The 24,799-nt window shown below is 36.3% G+C and overlaps 1 protein-coding gene across 1 annotated transcript; it reads left to right on the forward strand.

The window, feature by feature from the left end:
• The first annotated feature begins 2,385 nt into the window (after positions 1-2,385).
• slc25a42 (solute carrier family 25 member 42) lies at positions 2,386-21,428 on the forward strand. Its single transcript, XM_084410985.1, has 9 exons — positions 2,386-2,601; positions 2,742-2,770; positions 9,814-9,967; positions 13,375-13,486; positions 14,454-14,479; positions 15,199-15,365; positions 15,879-15,995; positions 17,180-17,331; positions 19,079-21,428. Exons 3-9 carry the CDS (start codon positions 9,872-9,874, stop codon positions 19,402-19,404), a joined length of 996 nt encoding a protein of 331 aa, XP_084267111.1. The 5' UTR covers positions 2,386-2,601; positions 2,742-2,770; positions 9,814-9,871; the 3' UTR covers positions 19,405-21,428.
• Positions 21,429-24,799: the final 3,371 nt, after the last annotated feature.

Genomic DNA, 24,799 nt, shown 5'->3' on the forward strand with positions numbered 1-24,799 from the left:
ATTTTTAACCACCGTGGCTAGAAGCAACGGAGATAGAGAACGACTTCAACTTCTCAAGCAAGTGTCAACGTTGAATGACAAAACGCTAGTTTCATGAAGTAGCCTATCATTCTTTTCAACATTCCTTATTTGTATATTCAAAAATATTTAAAATAATCTAATTTAATACAGTTATAATTTTTCAATGTAAATTATTTAATTTTATTGGTAACAGCCTAGTGTCTAATTATTTTAATTGAATATATTTATCAAATTTAAGAATTTGAAATGAAAGATGGAGCATACATTTAATAAAATTAGGGGAAAATGCCCTTTATAAAGGTACAAAAAATTATGCAGAGTGTTTTCAAACAGTGATGTAATGAAACATTGACAATTTAAGCTTGAAGGGAGTAAAGCCTCTGTTTACGCTATTAAGGAAATGTAATTTTTTCCAAAAGAAGAACTTTTATTTTAAATAAATGTTCATTTTAAATCAGCCTACTTCAGTGTGATATGTTACCATATTATCATGCTTAACTCTAAGAATTTGAATAATTGTAATATGATGATCAGATGCAGATATCTAAATCAAAGAATATAGGCGGTTTGTGGGTGGATTATTTATTTTTAACAGTGGATTCGGGTGACTCAAAGTGCACCAGATTAATGAATTTATCGGTAACACTTTACTTGAAGGGGTGTGCATAAGACTGACATGACACCTTCATAATCATGACATGGCAGATGTCATAAATATGAAGGAGGTCTTATGCATGTTTATGACAACTGTCATTAAGTGTCATTTGCTCAATTATGACATTTTTAATGCAAATATGACATTGTTTGAGATGTCTTTGTTATGACAACTTGACATAAACCAATACATCATAACCAGTCAGTGTCTTTGTCATGACAACTTGACATTACCAAGACAACATAAATTGTCATAAACATGACATAGCAGATGAATTATCAAACTTCAGAAACCACTTAGCTTTATGGGTTAGCATTTCATTAAACTGTTAGGTGGTTGGTTTTGACATTGGCTGTCATGAAGCCATTATAACTGTGTCATGAATGTCATTCTTGACCTCAAGTACAGTGGTACAAATTTAATTTGTCATTAAAATGTTATAATGGCTTCATGACAGCCAATGTCAAAACCAACCACCTGACAGTTTAATGAAATGCTAACCCATAAAGCTAAGTGGTTTCTGAAGTTTGATAATTAATCTGCTATGTCATGTTTATGACATATTTATGACAGGTTGTGTTGTCTTAGTAATGTCAAGTTGCCATAACAAAGACATCTCACACAATGTCATATTTGCATTAAAAATGTCATAATTGAGCGAATGACACTTAATGACAGTTGTCATAAACATGCATAAGACCTCCTTCATATTTATGACATGTGTCATGTCAGTCTTATGCACACCCCTTCAAGTAAATTGTTACCAATTTATCTTTAAAATGTACAAAATTTTCTTCAGGGGGGGCATGCCCCCGGACCCCCCTAGAGATACCAAGCTCCACCCACAAAAAAATGTGGGAAACACATTAGGCTATATGATGATCTACAAAAAAAAAACACATTTACTTAGCTTATTATTAAAATACATTATTATGATTTTACTACCTCCGCCTCGTTTTTGAGCCAGGAAAAACCCTGAAATAGGCAATAGGCTTCTTGTAAAGGTATTACTTTTACTAGTAATTAGAAAGGTATTTCAGTGCACGTAACTTAACTTTTGGGAGTTGATCAAAACAGTTCTCTTTTGGATGTATAATAACAATGAGATATTCTTACTGATTATCAGTTTGTCGCATGTTAAGACTGTGTGTTGCACAACACATGTTGCACTTGGCGATCGCGGTGGGGATTGATATGGTAGTGGACCATGATGGTCATAGAAGAAGTGAAGGAGCAGTACCCCCCAATTATGGTGGGGTAATTCGCACTCTGTATTATAGTACATCTGATCTGATATAAGATTGTATTTGATGTATACCATGGTACTGTTCTGATTACCATAGTAATTATATGCCACGCCCTGATAATACCATGGTATCATCATGTCCAAAAAATGTCCACGCCTTTCTCAGCATTACAGACTTTTACGCTGCATTCACGTGCTATCGGAAACTTCCTACTTTCCCACTTGTTAAGTCGTGATTACCAGCACGTCGCATGCTTTATTGTCGGAAAGAACGGGAAGCATGATGACAGCAGGTTTATTCTTGCCCTATCTATCGGCACAATCTTATTTATGGCAAAATGAAGCATTGTTCTCGCTCAAACTTCAAACCCCACCCTCTCTAATGTTTACCCGCTTTTGACGCCCCTCGAGCGAGCCTATCCACGTCAAGCGCGCTCCCGTTCTGGACTACAACTCCCACAATGCACGCGGACTCGCCCTTCAACGCTCGCATGCTAGTGTGTGACAGCACAGCAGACGCGTGAAATGTGCAAGTAAACCAGCTCAAAGTCACAGCAGCAGCAGTAAAAGTGGAGTAAAATGTGTTTGACCAGCTTTCCTGCAGAACTGACTCGTGTGGTTTGACGCGAGCTTGTTGTTCTATGTCAGTGGATGGTGACTGGCTAACGTTACTGTTTATGTAAGTGGATGGTGACTGGAGTTTATCACTTCATCATATTTTTGTGTATGAGTTCAGTAGTCCAACACCATGGGAATGTTTGAGAAGACTGCTATCAGACTCCATTAAAGTTGGTGTTTTTGTTCTCGATCTTTCCGCAGAGCCACAACAGGTGCTGTCAGACTGTCAGGTAAGCCAGAAGCTCCATTGAAATGTAATGCTAATAACAGTCGTTTTGCTAACTGGCTAAAAAGGCTAAAGCACTTTGATATTGACTTTGAGAATTGTGTCATGAGTTCATATCTGTCTCCGAGTAAATATTTAACAATGGCCCATTTTCAGTTGACGTCATTTTGCTAAACAAACAACGTAAACAATCATGGTATGTTAGAGGACAATAGGCATTTATGATCTGTTTTGGTGTTGACAAGTGTTTTATTTGATGGCTTTACATGCTCAGGGGTTGTAAATGAATCTGGATACGTTTCATAAACAAGCATTTATGGTCCATTGGTGATGACAGGTATTTAGTATTTGATGCTTTTACTTGGTAAGGATTATAATCCTTGGTTGATTTGGCAAAATAGACAACGTAAAATGATTGATATGTTTCATAAATAAGTATTATTTGGCTGATGTTGGTGTTATATTTGATATCTGTTTTGATTTTCCAACAAGAGAAATCTTATGTAATGTGTCATAAATAACACATCAAACTGGGGGAAACCAAAATGTGTGAGAAAAACAGTGTAAAAAAACAAGATTAAACCAAATAAATAATAAAAATAGTGATAAAATAAAATATTAAAATGTTTAAAATGGAATGATAAATAGCCAGTAGAAAAACTACATGAAAATGAAGGCAGTATCAATTTTTGGATTCCATGCACAAGAATGATCATATTTGGAATAGGATCATATTCATCTTCGCATGTAAACATCAGTTTTTAAGCCATTTTTATGCATGCATTACTGTGTGCAGATGTTTCTTGTGTTTGTACCGTCGCCGTTTGTTAAACACTGTCGTTATTTTTGTTGGTTGTCTGTATTTTCACTCTTTGCGAATCACAATAGGCTTTCAGTGGGTCTGTCATCTGATCCTCTGGGAACATAAAAGACTGGGATAGAGCGAGGCGAGCGGGAGGGGTGTTGGAAACCGTCCCACACTTCAACCCAATGAGAAAACAGATCAGTTGCTTTGGTGACCTAATCGTTAAAAAAACCCTTTCACACTTGAGATCCTTTAACCCGGTGTCATTCATTTTTAACCCTGGGTTAACAATCCTAGGTTATCTTGCTAGTGTGATGCACTGTAAAAAAAAATATAAATAACAACATTTTCCAGCTTACAGGAACTTTTGAGATGCACATACTAAGAAATATAAATTGAATCTACATACAAAAACCCATTTTAGATTAACAGATTCCCACATATGTTGTTTTAAATTTAACTTTAATTAGTTACTGTTATAGGATTATTGTTATTGTATAGATTTGTGTCAAGGTACATCAAGTCCCCCTGTAGTCATTAGCCTAATTTTATCTGTGATCACCAAAATTACATATTTAAAAGTTTTTTCCTTGAAAAAAAAATTCTTCATGCCTTAAAATATCTTGAATGTAACTCGACACCCTTGCCTCATTTAGTATGCGTTGTACTATGAATATGCAAATGAGCCCCGCCTCCACTCAGCTCAGCTCAGAGATCCACTGGTTGACGATCACACGTTGATCTGATTGGTTACAAGGTAGTTTGTGACGTCAGAAACACCAGTGATTTCAAAGCGTGTTTTTGAGACTGTCTTTGGTTCACTGCAGTTTTAAGGAGGAAATACTCAGCAATGCTGTCGACTTATGAATTTACACACTTTTTATCTTAAAGCATATTAAAAACACCACATAGACAATATTAAAAGCTTGATTTCCACCACAGGGGGACTTTTAAGATTTCTCAACAATTTGTTTGCAGATTTCTCAACAATTTGTTTGCAGATTTCTCAACAATTTGCAGACGATTAAATGGCAGTTTCATGCATGACAATCTCAATTGTGAAATGTTGGTTAACCCAGGGTTTAAAAGCTGTTAATCTGTAGCGTGAAAGATCTAATCGTGAAATACTAAAGTCACTCTGAATAGTCAGGTGTGATCGAGCGCGTCACATGTGACATGCCGTCTGCAGGGGTTTAGTGTGTGTGTGTGCACTGAATGTGTGTCAGCTTGAAGGACCTTTCACACACTGATCTTCTGGCTCCAGTTCACCTCGACACACAGAATAGACCGCAGGGTTTCTCCTGTCTTAAGCCCATTACCAAACACCCCCCGTTTTGGCAAGTGGGACGTAAATGACATGCCCAAAATAAAAAGGTTTGCTGTTCATAATTAATTCTGAGTTGACACATACTCATATATTTAGAAAGTTAACACTTGAGAGTTTACAGTTCAAGAATTACTCAGACTATTATTAATATGGAGATATATACAAATGCCTCGTTCGTTCTTTCATATATAAGCTCAAGCATAAAATTAAATTATGAATTAATATATGTTTTTAAATGTATAAAAATATCATGTGTATGTGTGGTATAACAACTTATAACCACAATTAAGCTGAAGACACAAGTCTGCTCATGCTTCATTTCAAATCTGAGGATGATATCTCAAAAATTATGCATTTTATGAAGCATATGAAGGCTGATAAGATGCTAATAAAATATTATATTGCCCTTTAAACACACATTTGTAAGTGATTGTCTAATATCTGATCAATTCACGTTCTATTGTTCTCACTCGACGAACCTTTCACTCCTCTGCCATGAGACTTAATCTTCATTATTCTTTTATCGTTATTCTTTTGTTTGTATTTTAGCCATTATTAGCCTTTATTATTAGCCTGGTTAAAACCAGACCATTCTCAGTAGTAACTGAGTTATGGTCTGGCAAAGCTTCATTAATAACTCATTTCCAAAGGGGCGTCACCAACGGACGTCGCTCAAATGCCTCTGGGCGCAATTGGATAGACCTAAAACCAATCAGAGCGATCGTCATCGTGTAAAGCCATATGCTGCGTCCCAATTCGCCTAAGTTACACTACGCCATAAAAGTATGAACTCTTTTTGTGAAGAAAAGGTACTTACTTTTGAATGTGTAGCAAAAAGGTTTTGGGACATACTACTTCGTCATCTTTATCGGACGGATCTGTCGAGTGCATCCTGTCACGTAAACTGCCCTGTCAATCATCTTGTCACAGTTAAAATCCTCTATTAAATCTAATTTAATTTCCTACCGTTTCGCAGAGAAATCGAGCAGCACGTTAATCTGCCAGTGGGTCTTTCATGGAGACTGTCCTCATGTGTTTGCAATTTGAATATAATAATGCATTTAAAAGTTGGTGCGCTTCACCAGTGGACGTCGCTCAAATGCCTCTGGGTGCAACTGGATAGACCTACAACCAATCAGAGCGATCATCATCGTGTAAAGCCCGCCTCAACGTTTCTGATTGGTGCCGCGATTTTGACGGATTAGAAATGGGCTTGAATGAGCTCTTTGCCAGACTACTTGCAGAGCAAATCTAAATTTGCCGGAAGTTTGTCTGGGTTTTCCCAGGCTACTTTATTACCACTTTCATCCCACTATACATTAATCCACTTATTATCTGAAATAATATTACACTTTTACTCAAAACTCACTTTAAACCACCATCAAGTGTTTGTATAAACATTCGATCAAACCAGTAATGTGAGAGTAACGCTCTTCAGATCGCATAATTCAGTGAAACATGAATAGAAATGGTATTCTGTATGATTAAATATTTTGCAAACATGTGATGATAAATCAATATTTCTCCAAATACGTGCACTTTTTGACTAAGAGCCCTAACAGATGCTGTTTAAAGGGATAGTTCACCCAAAAATGTAAATTATCCCATAATTTCCTTGCCCGCAAGCCATCCTAGGTGTATGATTTTCTTCTTTTCATAATATCCTGGCTCTTCCCAGCTTTGTAATGGCATTGAATAGTGCCCGAGTTTTTGAAGCCCACAGATATTTTTATATAACATGTTAAAATTGTCACTTTTTGAGGGTGAGCAAAAACGCGCCGTTTTTGTGTCTGTCCCTTTAAATGCAAATGAGCTGCTGCTCCCGGCACAGGGGGCGGAGCTTCAAGAGCTCGTGTTCTTTTACCTCACACACACATGCACTGAACATTGAAAAAACTTTTAGCCTTTTATGTTCAAACCGGAGTCAGAAAGATGGAGAGACTCGAGAAGTGACAACATTTCTGAATAGTTAGTTGATGAATTTATGTAGCTTATGTGTAGTTATCTTCTAGTCATTGATTAGCATATTCTCTCTTGATAATCTATAAATCGTGTTCCGGGGGCGGAGTTTATGTAAATTCTAGGGTTGGTGATGTCACTAACCCGGAAGGAATGTGGTGTAGTCTCTACCAGCCGTTTGTTGTAGTTCTTAAAAAGCGATTTCTGTAAAAGCAAATATCTCCCTTTGCTTTGAACTTTGAGCGTCGTAACTTTGCAGATGTTGTTTATGCTCAAACAGCAACATTACACACTAACTAAAGTTAGAAAAGTCAAATCATAATCAACCACCCCTTTAATAACATCCTGGCTCTTCCCAGCTTTGAATAGTGGCCGAGTTTTTGTAGCTCCAAAAAGCGCATTATCAATCATAAAAGTAGTCTTTGACAACACCTTATTAACGTCCTCTTGATCACTTCTGTTATTATTGTGCTGCTAACGAGTGTCACAGAACCATTAGCAGAATAAATCATGCATAGATTACATTCAGAAGAAGTTGTATGCTATATTAAGCTGTGTTGCTCAGGCCTTGTTCGTCTCACAGGCTTTCAGGACCTTGAATAATTCAGCATTCGCGCTATTATTAGAGGTCCATCTGTGTGACCCTTTCAGATGAGATTTGATCCAGGCACTTCTGGATTCAGGCACGTCACATATCAGTTCCTCTGACCTGCTTCTGCAGATCAGTTCACTTTTTATTTGCTGAATGAGTGAATTTCATATTCATTGAACACAGACAAATTAATAATTCAGTATTTGCCATTTATGTTTAATCAGTCATGTGATGAAAATCTTGTGAATATGATTGATAATACACATAGATAATCACATAAAAAGACGTGTCACTTCAAAATCAAAAGAAAAAATCTGATTATATATTTTGCATAAACAAACTTAAACATTTTGTAGGATTATTGGCAAGATTTGCTTCTTTTTTTTGTGCAAAAAAAAAAAAACTTGTAAAAGCATTCACAAATTAGACCATGAATAACCAAACGCTTGATTTATTTCTTCAGCAATATTAAATATAACTGTGTAATTAATATATGTCTGTATTATGTAACATACGTTGCCATAATCAAAAATGTTCATTAACTGGATCATTGATAATATTTCAAAATGATTTCCGTAATTTTGACAGAGAATAAACATTGTGTTTCCCAGCTTTAGAAACATTCCAGTAACGCTGCTGATATTAGAAGTGGAAAGAGGAGACGATCACGTTTTAAAAGCATCCGTGTGAAAAACAAACCTGGAAAGAGACGTGAGGATTTGGGGAGAAAAATGAAAGATTCTTACTTAGTGCAGTGAATTATTCATGGGATATAATATAAGTTAAGCAGAGCAGAACACAGATGCCCAGTAAGGATGCGCTGATATTAAAGTTTTGGCCGATACCCGATAATTTGCAGATTGGCCGATAAATCTAAATCTAAATCCAAATTTTATATAATTTTTGAGAGCCTGATTACAAAAACAAAAAGTCTCACCATGTCCCAAACACACAATTATAATGATGTTCTCATTATAATTTTATGTAGCCTATATGTGACCCTGGATGACGTCACCAGTCACGAGTCGCACGGGTATATTTGTGGCAATAGCCAACAATACATTGTATGGGTCAAAATGATCCATTTTTCTTTTATGCCAAAAATCATTAGGATATTAAAGGAGCTGTATGTAAGATTGTGGCCAAAACCGGTACTGCAATCACTTTCAAATTACTGTAGAGCGGTGTATCCCCTCCCCCTCCCCCCTGACTCGAGGTTGCCAGATAGGCTTCAGGATCCAGCAGGAAAGTAGGCTGCTACGTAGCTGTGGTAACTAGAGCAGAGCTGGCAACCCCGATGCCGAAACACTACTGACTTCGTGATTGGTAGATAGGTGGAGGGTGGGGCATCAGGCCAAAACACAAGATGACAACATCAACATCAGTTGAGGACTGCAACTTCACTTTTTAAATGACAATATCCTGGCCGGTCTACTGTTGTCAGTGATATAAGTATTTGAAATGAACATGATTTCTTAATGTCTAGTGACATATCAGTGACCATTTTATGATTAATTGAAATACATTTCTCACATACAGCTCCTTTAAGAAAAGATCATGTTCCAAGAAGATATTTTGTAAATTTCCTACCGTAAATATATAAAACATGTATTTCTGTGAGTGAATGCAGCACAATCGAGAACATAAATGAACAACTTTAAAGGAGATTTTCTCAATGTTTAGATTTTTTTTTTGCACCCTCAGATTCCAGATTTTCATAGGCGGACAAATATTGTCCTATCCTAACAAACCACACATCAATGGAAAGCTTATTTATTCAGCTTACAAATGATGTGTAAATCTCAATTTAAAAAAATTTACCCATGTGACTGGTTTTGTGGTCCAGGGTCACATATGACAAACTTATTTCAAGCATTTAAAACCATCATGTTGAACTGTGCGCATCTGAAGGAAATAATACATTATTAATCAGCTTTAAGATATCGGCCAAATTTTCTTATCGAGCCGATAACATTAAAAAAGAATATATCGTGCATCACTAATGCCTAGTATATGTTGTGTTGTCTTTCTTCATACTGTTACAGTGGAATACAAAGGGGAAAAAAGAGAAAATAATCAGGAGGAATAGATTTCAGCGATTGCATTCATTACACATCGCATTAAAATACCAAGCGTTACGTTATTCTCTGGAAGTCTGAACACGAGAACATGAAGGAAGTTTCACCGCTGACGGATCAGGATTATTTGTTGCGCAACCTTATGTTTTGAAATGATTTGTTTCAGTCTTTTTGAGTTGAACTTAATATTTGAGTTGACAGATCATCTAAAACGCAGTAGGCTTGTTAGGAAGAAGGTGGATATGATGTGATGCTACATTCTAATATTAATCTCGTGTCTCTCCAGCTGTGGTGTGAGTGTCAGCGTGTCGGCCGGCGAGCCCCCGGTGTGCTGGCGTGTATGAATGGATCAGGTTGGCATGGGTAATGCAGTTCAGGAACGCCAGGGGACGCTGGCACCGGGTGAAGTGCTGCCACGCCCCGCCTCCAGCCAATCAGAGGTAAGAACACTCACTTCTGAACACGCCCACAGCAGAGAACTGCCAGTAAGATTGCACCATTTGGTTCCGACTGATTCTGACCATTTTATACTTTTGTACTTGTACTGAGAATTTTATACTTTTTTTGTCCCCCTCACCTTGTTACACTTTGGTGTTCCGGGTCAAAAATGACCGGCCTACAATTATTATTTTTTGTATAAATCTCTCATTACTCTATATTATCACCAAATATTGGATCCAGTCTTTTTTGTCAACTTGTTTTCTTTCAATTATCACAGGTTTTGTATTTCTTTTTGGCTCTTGTTGATCGTAGGCCTCCTTTATTTGCGCTTATGAGCCTAAATCTTTGACCAAAAAAAAAACATTATTTGTGGGTTATTTTGGCAATATTTAATAAAATGTATCAGATTTTTGGAATTACAGTTCCATTTTGTGCAAAATAAAAGTATTTAAAAACAAAATTCCTGGTTAAACATAAATAAAGCCACAGTAGTGTGATAAACTGGACATTTTTCCCATATGTTGTCAAATATTGACACATTTATCCACAAATAATGCCTTTTTCACTCAAAAACTGAGGTGCATAAGCTCAGATCAGTGAGGCCCACGATCAGTCAGTTTAAAAAAATGAATACAAAACCTGTGCTAATTGAATGAAAATAATTTGACGAAGACTGAATGCAATATTTGGTGATGATAAAGCATAACGAGAGATTTACAAGAAAGGCTGGTCATTTTTGACCGGGAACACCAAAGGTGTCGCAGGGTTTTCAACACAAGGGTTACGTTTACATTATAAATGTATTGACTCGTCCTCATGTCATTCTGAAGCCGTATGACTTTATCCGTGAGGATTCGGGCCTGTAAATGATGACAGAACCGTTGTATTTCTGTAGAAATAATTGCACATTAACCATATCAATCCACATTCATTGTGTTGTTAAAGAATGCAGAAGTAAAAACCGGTTTGTGAGGTGTTTCAGGCTGGCCTTTATTTGTGCAACAGGAAGAACAGAAGATTATATTGAAAGAGTCGCAGTGTTTACAGTCTACAGGAAGTCAAACCACAAATGAATTACTCATAGTTGAGATTAACCCTGTAAAGCCTGACAAATGAAATAATAGTCTATTGCAACTTTAGACAAAATATGAAAACAATCTATTGCTTGTGTGTGTTTTTTTTTTGTTGATACATCAGCTTTTATGGCTCATATAGTCTGATATAGTGAGAATATGGAGGAAAAAACAGCTCAGTTTTATTCACAGGCCCAAAACTTAGCAAAAATATTCAATTTAGTGCAGATAGTGATATTTATATGTACAAAACGTAAGATGAAATTCATCAATGAGGTCTTTAAAACATCATGACAAAATACTTGCATAAAATGCATATAAATATCAGTCGTCACTCGATATCTCCCAGTGTCTTAGTCAGATGATATTTAAATGCTTAGTTTTATGATCAAAGCTCTGTATTTTTAAAGCATATAATGCAATGCAATACAATAATGATTGAGAGATGAACAAAATAAACCTTCCTCAAAAGCCTGATGATCATATTTGAGACTCACATTTGAACATGATATTTAATAAATGATGTATGGATAATCAAGTAAACCGAAGTTGCTTCAGTCCAGTAAGTGTTCATCTTAAAAACATTACTGACAATATCAAAGTTTTTACGTCTACTCTATTAAATCATTAAAGATTTGACAGAAAAAAGGACACGTGAACCACGAGCTGAAGGTGGACGTTTTTACAATTATACTAAAAGGCTTTTACTTGAAAAGTATGAGCTGTCAATCAGAAGGACTGTAGTAGATTGTGTGCAACCGGTTTTTAATCAAAGTTTTGATCATTTAGAGGCCTTCGAAATTTGCATATCAGATATGACGCAGTAGAGTTAAGATGGCACACCTAATACCCGTTGAATTGGACGGATTGTCCATTATATCAGTGGAAAGTGTGTGACCTCATCATCTATTTACAAGCTGACTGAGAGCTTCAGTCATGAGTTCAGCTTTCCATCAGTGATCTTGGGATCAGATGTCTGTTGGAAGAAAGTTCCTCGTCGTCTCCATCTCTAGATAACCGTAGTGTTTTCCAGTGTTTTCTTTAACCGGTGACTCTTCTCTCTCGGGTCCTGTAGAGTCACTGCTGTGTGCTTTAATGTTTAATGTAGTCCTGTGTTCCTGTCTTCTGATTGGTCAATCCAGTGTTCCAGTAGTGATGTAGCACCAGCTTCATGTGTAATGCAATAAAGTAACATTTGTAATGCACTTTAATATTTGTATCATGTTATGAATGTTTTATAATAACAATAAGACATGTGAATCTGAAGTGTTGAGAGAGAATATTGTGATTCTATTTTTATTTAATCTACGATTATCCAGAAATGTGGGACGATTTCATGCTCAAAATAATGTCATACACTTTTATATTTAGATTAAGAGTCAGTTTCTATTTCAGTTAGCTGTTATTATAGTCATTATCATGACCATCATTCATTATTTTGCATGATATTTTTGTTTTTATTTCCATGTGGGCTGCTGATCGTCTCGTTTACAGTAAATCCCATCAGCCATCAGTGTTTTACAAGGGTTCACAGGTCTGGATTAAACCAAAATCACATTATGGCTTAGTGCAATTATCAAATATGACCTTTTAGACAGTTTTATATTTTTTTAAGTAATAATAATAATAATTTTTTAGCCATATTGATATATAATCACAAACCTTTGGCCAATTGTACAGCCCTAAACACGATTACAACCCCATTTTGCCAAAATTGCCATAGAATGGGATGAAATTCGTCTCAAAATTATTAACAAATGCATGCACAATTATCCATGAGCTTTATAAGATACATGTGCAATATTTATAAAGCATGCATTTGTTAATAATTTTGACTGTTGCATGTGGAGAACCTTTTATATAAGGTTCAGGATAATGTTGGATCCTTCATATTATGATGAACAGGGCGGATGAATCTGTAGTCTGTAGTCGTTCGGCATGCTGGGACTTGAGGCTTGATAAAACTTGGTATTCAGGCAATTATTCAGGTCATGGGTTTGTGTGTGGAAACGGATTAAGAGCGTGAATATAAACCTGTTCTGCTTTATAAAGATTAGAGGAAAGGCTTGAGTCCTTCCCAGAAGCCTCAGTATGTGGTCATGCCTGGACATGTTTATTACTCCATCACATTCTTACTGATTAACACTGGGTGTGTCTAACTATTAGAAGATGTGGATTAAGGTATTTATTTGGTTATATGTGAAAATATTCATGAATCATAACTAATGTGTGTGTGTGTGTGTGTGTGTGTGTGTGTGTGTGTGTGTGTGTGTGTGTGTGTGTGTGTGTGTGTGTGTGTGTGTGTGTGTGTGTGTGTGTGTGTGTGTGTGTAGGGTTTTAAACAGGGCCGGTCGGTCTTGAACTCTCTGCTCTCGGGGGCGTTTGCAGGAGCCGTGGCTAAAACCGCTGTCGCCCCACTGGATAGAACCAAGATTATCTTCCAAGGCAAGAACAACTCTTATTAACCTTCCTTGAGGGACTGACTACACATTAGCAGGGCACTAAATACACTTAAGCCGGGCGATTTATTATCATCCTTTACGATTGTTGCTTGTCAGACTGTGCGAACAAGATCCTCTCTCTAAGCCATGTCACACTGTAAGATCTCAGCTGTTATTAATGTCACACTATAAGATCTCAATTATCATTAATGTCACCTGTGTGAACTTGAGGAGAACTGATTTTATACATCATCCACCTAACAGGGGTGCAAACTTGTCACCTTTCACCAAAAATAGGTCATTTGTGTGATTCACGTTGGTCCGATGAGTTCGGGTCAATTATAACGTGCAATTGAAAATGCGACGCGCCAACCAACTTCCCAAATTTGTAATGAGAATTGTTTATAAATCTGTTGTCAGCAAAAATGAAGCTTGAAAATTCCCCCAAAAAATCCACAAATTCCGCCAAAATAAAAGCTTTATTTGAAAACAATGTATATTAGTGTCATTTTACTGTAAAATGATTTGATTAAATAATATATTTTACAGTGCAATGATATTATTACTATAGTAATGTATTTCTTTATTGTTTTGTTTAATTTTTATAACTTATAAATAATATTTAATAACAACAATAATCATAAAATAATAATAGAAATTATTATTATTATTGCATAGTCATATTGAATGGGTTCCTTAAAAACAACTAAATAAAAATATATATATTTTTTAAACTCTAAAAGGTTATTTTTTTACCCTTTTATCTTTATACTATAAACGTAAATCCACATTTTAAAGTTGAAATTCAGACATTTTGAAGAATAATCCCCTAGTTTTGTAGATAAACCTTGTAGTTGCACAATAAATGTTTCAAAGGAATTCATATTTGTACTTTATTTCTTGTTTATTCATATTTTTTTTGCTGAAATAACAAGTGAAACTAAATATTCCTCTTCATCTCCTCATTTCAGTGTCGTCGAATAGATTCTCCGCTAAGGTGAGTGTTTTACTTTTCAATGTGAATCAACTTTTTTTTCTGCGCTAACATTGTCAGTGGTTTTGCATATACATTTAAAAGTTTGATATATCTGTCAGTCTGCAGATGACTTCATGTATTTTGTGATGAATGCCATGTTTGTATTCCTGTAGCTCAAACAGTAGATCAGGCCGCTTGCAACACCAACGTCATGGGTTCGATTTCCTAGGAATGTATGAACTGATATACTTGATGAATAATACTTGTAAGTCACTTTGAATAAAATGCATATATGTGACCCTGGACCACAAAACCAGTCACATGGGTAATTTTTTTGAAATTGAGATTTATACATCATCTGTAAGCTGAATAAATAAGCTTTCCATTGATGTGTGGTTTGCTAGGATAGGACAATATTTGTCCGACTATGAAAATCTGGAATCTGAGGGTGCAAAAAAAATCGAAACATTGAGGAAAATCTCCTTTAAAGTTGTTCATTAATGTTGGCGATTGTGCTGCATTCACTCACAAAAATAAATGTTTTATATATTTACGGTAGAAAATATCTTCATGGAACATGATCTTCAATTAATATCCTAATGATTTTTGGCATAAAAGAAAAATCAATAATTTTGACCCTTGTAATGTATTGTTGGCTATTGCCACAAATATACCCGTGCGACTCGTGACTTCGGTTTTGTGATCCAGGGTCACAAATATATCAATTTTGTCATTTCCAGGAGGCGTACAGGTTAATTTACCGCACATATCTCAAGGATGGCTTCTTCAGTCTGTGGAGGGGAAACTCGGCCACTATGGTGCGCGTTATTCCATACGCTGCCATCCAGTTCTGCGCACATGAACAATACAAGAGGATTCTGGGACAGCATTACGGCTTCCAGGGCAAGTGAGTCACTGGTGCTTCACCACGGCACATTTACATGGGCATTTACATTTATTAATCCAAAGCGACTTACAAATGAGAAGTTAAACAAACATGCAATCCTCCAACACGATCCAGGACGCCATTAAAATAAACCATCCACGTTTTTGATGCTGGGATCCTTCTGGAGTCTACAGAAATGAGCTGGACGAGCAAAGCGAATGTTTCATTTGCTCTTCCATTTGTCCTGTTATCGACAGACTCGAGTGTGTGGACAGAAAGTGAGCGCGCATCTGTATCCAGTGTAGACATTCATTATAATGCTTTTGACATGACTCAACGCTCATATCCAGTGTACGCAAATTACAGATGTTACGCAAGGGTGGGCGGGGCCTATGGTACAATGATGTAAATCTATTGGTTGATGTCTTGCTCTGGAGGCAGTCATATGCAAATGATTCCACAGATCCCACAATATCCAAACAAGCCGTTTTTTGGATGAATTATATTTAATGGTGAAAGTGTCCTGTTTTCCAGAGCTCTGCCGCCGGTGCCGCGGCTGCTGGCGGGTTCAATGGCGGGAACAACGGCTGCCATGATCACGTACCCACTGGACATGGTCCGCGCACGCATGGCCGTCACACCCAAGGAAATGTAAGACTATCCATCTATCTTAAGGGGAAAAAGGGATAAAAATGAACTTTTTAAAAAAAATGAAATGAAATTTTCTCATCATTTACTCGCCCTCATGCCATCCCCGATGTATATGACTTTCTTTCTTCAGATAAACGCAAACGAAGGTTTTTTTTAGGAAAATAATCCATCTCCGTGAGTCCATATAATGCCATAATGCCATTGGTTTGAAAAATCCAGACTAACCCACTGGATGAATCAATGCCTTCTGAAGCCAAACTCTAGGTGTGTGTAACAAAAATACTAGTATTTTAAACTTTTTTAACCATAAATTAATGCTTCTGGTCTTTTTTTTTTTTTTTATCAAGAAAATATTACAATAGTGCAAGCACACATCTTTTAGAAATCTAGAATATTTCCAACAAAAGTATAAATTAAACAAGTTCAATCATTCTTGCAAAGTGAAATATTCTCATATAGGACAAATTGGAAAGAATGAAACAAAGAAAAGAAATGAAAAAATCAAACAAACAAAAACACCCTCAGCAAAACGGGTCATAATAATAATCATATTTCTTTAAAAAAATAAGTACATTTTTTATTTTCAATTATTCTTAGTGATTTGATTAAATATTCTACTTCGCATAATAAATCTATAAAAGTTGGTGCTTTAACAAACTCTTTGTGAAAATTACAGATACTAAAGTTAACAGTAGATTATAAAGATTTGTTTTGGTTTTCAAAAAGACAAATAACATCCTTAAAGCGTAAATTACAGTTCATGTTAACTTTAGAAAAACAATAAGAGCTTAAATCATTCCAGAAAAGTGCTGAAACATAACAAGAAAATAAATCAAATGACAAATGTCTTCACTTTCATTCTTTCATTCTCATTTTTCTTAAGCGCACTGTCTTTTCGCTTCAGAAGACATTAATTCATCCATTGGGATCGCATGGATTCCTGTAAAAAAAAAAGAAATTTGATATGAGGTTTCCGCCCGACAACAACGATGACATCCAGGTTTTCCAAGACTGTGGTTCTTTAAAGACAAACATTTGTTTAGGGAGCGAATAAAAATTTAGAAACTTGATTTTCAGTGCTTGTTTTGTCATCGTGAGGCGTCCTTGGAAGTTTGCTAAGGCAACAACTGCTGTAAAGAAACGCGAGTGTGATGTCAGTGTGTGATGATGTCATTGGTCCTCAGGTACAGTAACATCATGCACGTGTTCGTGCGCATCTCTCGCGAGGAGGGACTGAAGACGATCTACAGGGGCTTCACTCCCACCATCCTCGGCGTCGTGCCGTACGCAGGAATCAGTTTCTTTACATACGAGACACTGAAGAAAGTTCACGCAGGTAGAGGCCGTGTGTGTGTGTGTGTGTGTGTGTGTACACCACACTTGTACAACTATCTTTGTGAGGACCAGTTTGAGTTTTAGACCATTGGAGTGAGGACAAAGAGAGTAAAGTGAGGACATTTTGGCCGGTCCTCTCTTTCTGAGAGCCTTTAAAGGCCCGTTTGAGGGTCAAGACTTGGTTTTAGGGATAAGGTTATAATGAGGTTAAGGGTCGGTTTAGGGTCAGGGGTCGGGTTAGCCACTTAGTTGTGATGGGTAAGGTTAGGGTAAGCGGCTAGAGATTGCATTGTGTCAATGAATGTCCTCATAAAGATAGATGTGTGTGTGTGTGTGAGCGAGAGAGAGAGATTCAGTGTTATTATAGTGTTTCCATTCCGTTTTTTATTTGTTGTCTAAGTTTCAGGGTCATTTTTAGTTTCAAATTATTGACAGCTTTCAGTTCAGTTTTTATGGTAACTCTTTACATTAAGGTCTCAGTTGTTAAAGTCTCCCTGTAGTCAATAATTTTATCCCTTAAAACAAATTTTTGATCACCAAAATTATTTAAATGTTTTTTCCTTGGAAAAAAAATTGTTTTCATGCCCTCAAATTATACCTTAAAATAGCTTGAATGTAACTCGACACCCTTGCCTCATTTAGTATGCGCGGCTCTATGAATATGCAAATGAGCCCCGCCTCCACTCACTCACTCAGCTCAGAGATCCACTGGTTGACGATCACACGTTGATCTGATTGGTTACAAGGTAGTTTGTGACGTCAGAAACACCAGCGATTTCAAAGCGTGTTTTTGAGACTGTCTTTGGTTCACTGCAGTTTTAAGGAGAAAATACTCTCGACTTATGAATTTACACATGCTTTGTCTTAAAGCATATTAAAAACACCACATAGACACATAAACAACTTGATTTTCACCACAGGGGGACTTTAATATTAGTTCATATATTAACTAACATGAATCAACAGTGAGCAATATATTTATTAGTTAATATACATACAACTGTTTGTTTATGTTAGTTCAGAATGCATAAACTGTTAACTTTTGATTTTAAAGAGCAAATATACAAATATTGAGATTAACTTTAAAGGGTTAGTTCACCCAAAAATGAAAATTATGTCATTAATGACTCACCCTCATGCCGTTCCAAGCCCGTAAGACCTCCGTTCATCTTCGGAACACAGTTTAAGATATTTTAGATTTAGTCCGAGAGCTTTCTGTTCCTCCATTGAAAATGTATGTACGGTATACTGTCCATGTCCAGAAAGGGTAATACAGACATCAAAGTAGTCCAAGTGACTCCAGCGGCTCAACCTTAAGTTTATCAACCTTACAACCCAGAGAGAAGGAAATGAATAGTGGAATAAAGTCGTTATTTTTGTTTGTTTCTGCGCACTAAAAGTATTCTCGTCGCTTGATAAACGTAAGGTTGAGCCGCTGGAGTCACTTGGACTATTTTAAACATTGTCTACTAACTTTCTGGGCCGGCAAGTTTCAGTAACAGAGAAGCCTATGGAGGAGTGAGACAGCTCTCAGATTTAATCAGAAATATCTTCATTAGTGTTCTGAAGATGAACGAAAGTCTGACGGGGTTGAACAACATGAGGGAGAGGAATTACTGACAGAGCTTTCATTTCTGGGGGAACTAACCCTTTAACTAAGCTAGTTGCCTAATAAACCGTTTTGTGAAGTGTTAGCATTGCGCTGTGTCCTACCCCTCAGTAACTGGTCTCTTCTCTCTGTGTTTCAGAGCACACGGGTCGCTCTCAGCCGTACTCGTACGAGCGTCTGGCGTTCGGTGCGTGCGCGGGTCTGATCGGTCAGTCCTCCTCGTACCCGCTGGATGTGGTGCGCAGACGCATGCAGACGGCCGGCGTCACCGGACACACGTACGGCACCATCTCCGGCACCATGAGGGACATCGTGGCGGAGGAGGGCGTGATCCGAGGACTCTACAAGGGCCTGAGCATGAACTGGGTCAAAGGGCCCATCGCTGTGGGCATCAGCTTCATGACCTTCGACCTCTCGCAGATCCTGCTGCGCAAGTTTCAGCAGTTCAACTACAGCGCGCGGTAGCGGCGTAGCGACGCGGAGTAAAACAGAACAAATTTAGTTTCTTTTTTTTTGGGGGGGGTGACACTTTACAATAAGGTTCATTTGTTAACATTAGCTGATGTATTAATGAACTAACATTTGTGACTGTGTTAGTTAGTTCACAGTGCATTAACTAATGTTAACAAATACAATCTCTGATTTTATTAATGTATTAGTAAATGTTGAAATCTACTGAGATTAGTAAACACTCAACATTAGTTTACATGAACTAAGAATAACTAATGATCCTGATTGTAAAGTGTCACTCTTGAGAATGTGCTGCCAATGAAGAGGAGGAGAAACAGTTGTTTAGCTTTTGATTTCTGATGCAAGCGTTTCGTGTTTCGAGTGTGTGTGTGTGTGTGTGTGTGTGTTTGGTACAGAGACGCGCTGAATGTACGTCCCGCCGTCACAGACTGAACGTCCTGTAAGTGCAATACCGACTGAATGCGTTTCTGGACACACACACACACACGTCGAGTTTACAGTGTGTGTTTGTCTGGATATCACTTTCATATCAGGGTGAGACTCATGAAAATGATCAGGTCATTTTTCACTCTGAAATCAAAAGATGCGTATAATATTCTCAATAAGATTTTACATGAATTGCGTGTAGCCTGATTTAGGACCATTGAGATTTATGTATTTTTGCACAACAATAACACACATTTTACCTCAAATTAAATATTAGTTAAAAGTATAACTGTAGGTATACTTCATGGTAGCATTTGTTGTTTTGAATATAATTTATGTGATTATAATCATTTTTTAAAAAGCACTTCACTAAAACACACTTTTTTTCCCAAATTATATATTATTTAAAAGTATAGTTGTATGTATATGGTAGTATTTGTTGTTTTTAATTTAATTTAATTGCTGATTTGCTGATTTTAATTAAAAAAATAAAATAAACATCCCTACCTTCCAGCAATATAGTAACAAAAAACGTAATGTTTAATTAATTATAAAGGTAGCCATAATGTACATTTATGATGCATTATAATATTTGCAGATTCCTTGTGCAATTTGAAATTGTTTATTTCTAAAGGTGTAACAATGAATAGATAAGTGTTAGAGAGTTACTGATGATGCATGGCATTATAAGGCGACATTATTAATTGTTAATTAAACGCATTATTAAACATAATGTATTATATAAAGTGTTAACGAAATCCTTTTTTATCATTTTGTGGTGAAATATGAGCTGGTCATCTCTTCATGAGGTTCACCCGTTTTACCCTTTATCGCTGATCCAGGACAGGGTAGGTGTGTGTGTGTGTGTGTGTGTGTGCGCGTGCGTGCGTGCGTGCGCGTGTGCGTGTGCGTGTGTGTGTTGCACATATATGAATGTGTGTGTAGCTCCCAAGTGCCTGGAGAGAGAAACGAAACATGAAGTTCAGCATCATCCCTCACTGAGGGACACTACAGTGTTACTGACTGCTGTAATTAACCCATGCTCAGCTGGATAATGAACAAATCACATTCGGTCTTCAACCATTGGTGTGTTACTGAAAGGAGAGACTTTTAATATGAAACTACAGGACTCACAAGTATATTTTGTCTTTGGATGAATATTGAATTATACAGTGACTCCAAAAAGTATTTGTTCACTTCAGTAAATGTGATTCATTACATCCGAATCTAATTGTTTCATCATTTTTAAACCTGTTACAATAAATTACATATTTTTTGATATGTTCATGACAGTGACATTTCAGATGTGTATTAAGAGTATAGATACTTCTCACTCTACTAACCTGACAATCACACGACGCTCAAGCACAACGATTATAATCTAATAAATGGCTTTTAAACATCCGAGACTCCTAATAAAACACCGAGACTGAACTGGAGCAACTCAACGATCAATTCTGGAAACTGTTTGATGAATTCATGCGCTTTTAATGAAACTGAGGAGAATCACTGGTGAGATTCTTCGTGAAGTTCATTCTGTGTTTATCAAACGGCTCTCATGCTAATGCGCTAACAACATGACTCAAGACTGTTTGTAAATCGAAGAGATTTGTGCCAAATAAACTAATGATATTATAATCAAGCCTTTTTCTCCCCGTCATTTATTCATATTGTCTGAACACACACTTGTAAATGGTCAGTTTTCGACATGAATGTTGAATCGGTGTGTTGGTGATTCCTCTAGATGGCAGCATAAAGCAGCCGCTGAACTGAAGCTGTGTCTCTGATGTTTACTGACGCTGACTTTATATTATATAGCGCTTTTTACAGTCAGAGTGTTTCAAAGCAGCTTTACAGAGACGACAGGAAAATAATGCACAAAAAAGTTTGTTTCCAGAAGAAAATAGCGTCTCAGTCCAGCTTAAGTAAGTTCAGTGATGGTTCATTTTTGTTGTAAAAAAGTTATTTAGTTCATACACACACACACACACACACACACACACACACACACACACACACACACACACACACACACACACACACACACACACACACACACACACACACACTACTGTCCAAAAGTTTGGGGTCAGTAAGATTTTTAATGTTTTTAAAAGAAGTATCTTCTGCTCACCAAGGCTGGATTTATTTGATTAAAAAAACAGTAATATTGTGAAATATTATGACAATTTAAAATGACTGTTTTCTATTTTAATATATTTTAAAGTGTAATTTATTCCTGTGATCAAAGCATCATTACTCCAGTCTTCAGTGTCACATGATCCTTCAGAAATCACTCTAATATGATTTGATGCTCAAGAAACATTCATTATTATTATCAGTGTTGAAAACAGTTTTGTACAAATTTTTTTCAAAATTCTTTGCTGAATAGAAAGTTCAAAAGAACAGCATTTATTTAAAATAGAATATTTTCTAACATTATAAATGTCTTTACTGTCACTTTTGATCAGTTTAACTCATCCTTGATGAATAAAAGTATTGATTTATTTTATTTCTTTCCCCCAAAAATAAAGTTAAAATTCTTCCTGACCCCAAACTTTTGAACGGCAGTGTATAATGTTACAAAAGCTTTAGATTTCAGATAAATGCTGTTCTTTTCAACTTTCTATTCATCAAAGCATCATGAAATAAAAATGTAAAAAACTGTTTTCAACATTGATAATAATCATAAATGTTTCTTGAGCATCAAATCATCATATTAGAATGATTTCTGAAGGGTCATGTGACACTGAAGACTGGAGTAATGATGCTGAAAATTCAGCTTTGATCACAGGAATAAATTACATTTTACTGTATATTCACATAGAAAACTGCTGATTTACATTGGAATAATATTTCACAATATTACTGTTTTTTTTATTGTTTTTTTATCAAATAAACGCAGCCTTGGTGAGCAGAAGAGACTTCTTTTAAAAACATTGAAAATTGTTACTGACCCCAAACTTTTGAACGGTAGTGTGTGTGTATATATATATATATATATATATATATATATATATCTGGAGTAAACCGTGATATCATCGTCCAGCTCAGTTCAGTTCTTGTTTTGTTGAATATTAATATTAATATTTTTGTTGAATATTAAATTTAATGTCCCCATTAAATTTAACATTGGGAAGAATATCCTTGAAAATACTGTCTAGCCATTTTCCATAACATAAGCTATACTTTTCAGGCTGACTTAAAATCATGAATGTACTAAGAGTTGCACAACGATCTCAAACCACTGTTTTGCACAACATGCACTGTAATTAATGAACTATATTTAACTACAGCATATGAAAGATCCTGAGCACAGTTCAAATCTCCCTTCATCATTAATACAGTGACTCTTATCTTTATGTCAGTGTGATTTAATTGCATTCATAAGCCAGCAGATATTAATGATAATATTTATTTTAGTTTGAAGAATGCACACAAATTATTCCGACTTGAGGAACTGTAAGAGAAAAACGTGTGTTTTAATGCTTTTGATTCAAAACCTGACAGTTACTGAGATACAGACCCTGTGACAACTTGCCCCGATCTCCTCTATATGACATCATATAGTGCATGTACTGAACTTGTCTATTTACACTACCATTCATAAGTTTGAAAGAAATTAATATTGTATTCAGCGAGGGCACATTAAGTTGATCAAAAGTGACAGTAAATACATTTATAATGTTAAGATGTCAAATAAATGCTGTTCTTTTGAACTTTTCTATTAATCAGAAAATCCTGAAAAATAAAATGAATCACGGTTTTCCACAAAAATATGAAGCTGTTTTCAACATTGATAATAATCATAAATGTTTCTTGAGCATCAAATCATCATATTAGAATGATTTGTGAAGGATCATGTGACACTGAAGACTGGAGTAATGATGCTGAACATTCAGCTTTGATCACAGGAATAAATTACATTTTACTATATATTCACATAGAAAATAGCTGTTTTACATTATAATAATATTTCACTGTTTTCACTGTATTTTAATTAAATAAATGCAGCCTTGGTGAGCAGAAGAGACTCTTTCAAAAACATTAAATTCATTATCACCACATTATTATCACTGGGGTTATTTTAATCAGTTTAATCAGATTTGATTTCAAAATGGACAAATATGAATGTGCAGATTTGAACACAGAAGCCGATGTTTTCTCCACTAGATGGCGCTGCAGACCCTCTGATCCTGAAGGATCTCCCGAGTGTGTCGATGCCCTGAACCTGACCTGATAAACCCGTTATATTTCATTTTTTACTTCTAATATTTCATCTGAGTCTTTTAAGTTAACCCAAATTTTAAGAACCTCAACAACATATTTTAAAACCCATAATAATATTAATAATATAATCGTTGTTGATTTAATCATTGTCTCATGTCAGTGATTTGAATGTTTATTTCCCTGATGTTGAGACGCGCAGACACGCAGGACTGATGCTGATTGGTGCTGATGCTGGCTGGGGGCGGGGTCACCGGTCGTTGCCATGGGTACCTGGCGCTGTGCCAATGTATTTGCATGTATTCAAATAGCTCATGAATAATGTAGAGCACAGCAGCCGCCGCTGGGACACTGATGCTGAACTACAGGCCTCACTCTCCTCTGCACTGATGACAGTCACTGAAGACAACAGTGTGACGTCACACCTGATGCCAGTCAGGAAAACAGCACAATACTTTCTCAACAAACACACATAAGATCCTGTTTTGATGCTGCAATCAGGAAAATGTTCAATAACAAGTGACCTGTGGCCAGATAGATGGATGGATGGATAGATCATATATATGTTTAATGAACTTGCAATAAAAGCTCCAATAAAAGAATGTACATATGGAGACTCACTGTAACTCACAGGAAATGACATCACAGTTATGGAAACAGCTGACTGGAGGATGTCGGAAAGGGGGCGTGTCCACACGGAAATTAAATTATCTTTGTTATTCCATTTAAAGGGCCA

This window comes from Rutilus rutilus (assembly GCF_951802725.1).
Source record: "Rutilus rutilus genome assembly, chromosome: 6".
Taxonomy (NCBI): Eukaryota; Metazoa; Chordata; class Actinopteri; order Cypriniformes; family Leuciscidae; genus Rutilus; species Rutilus rutilus.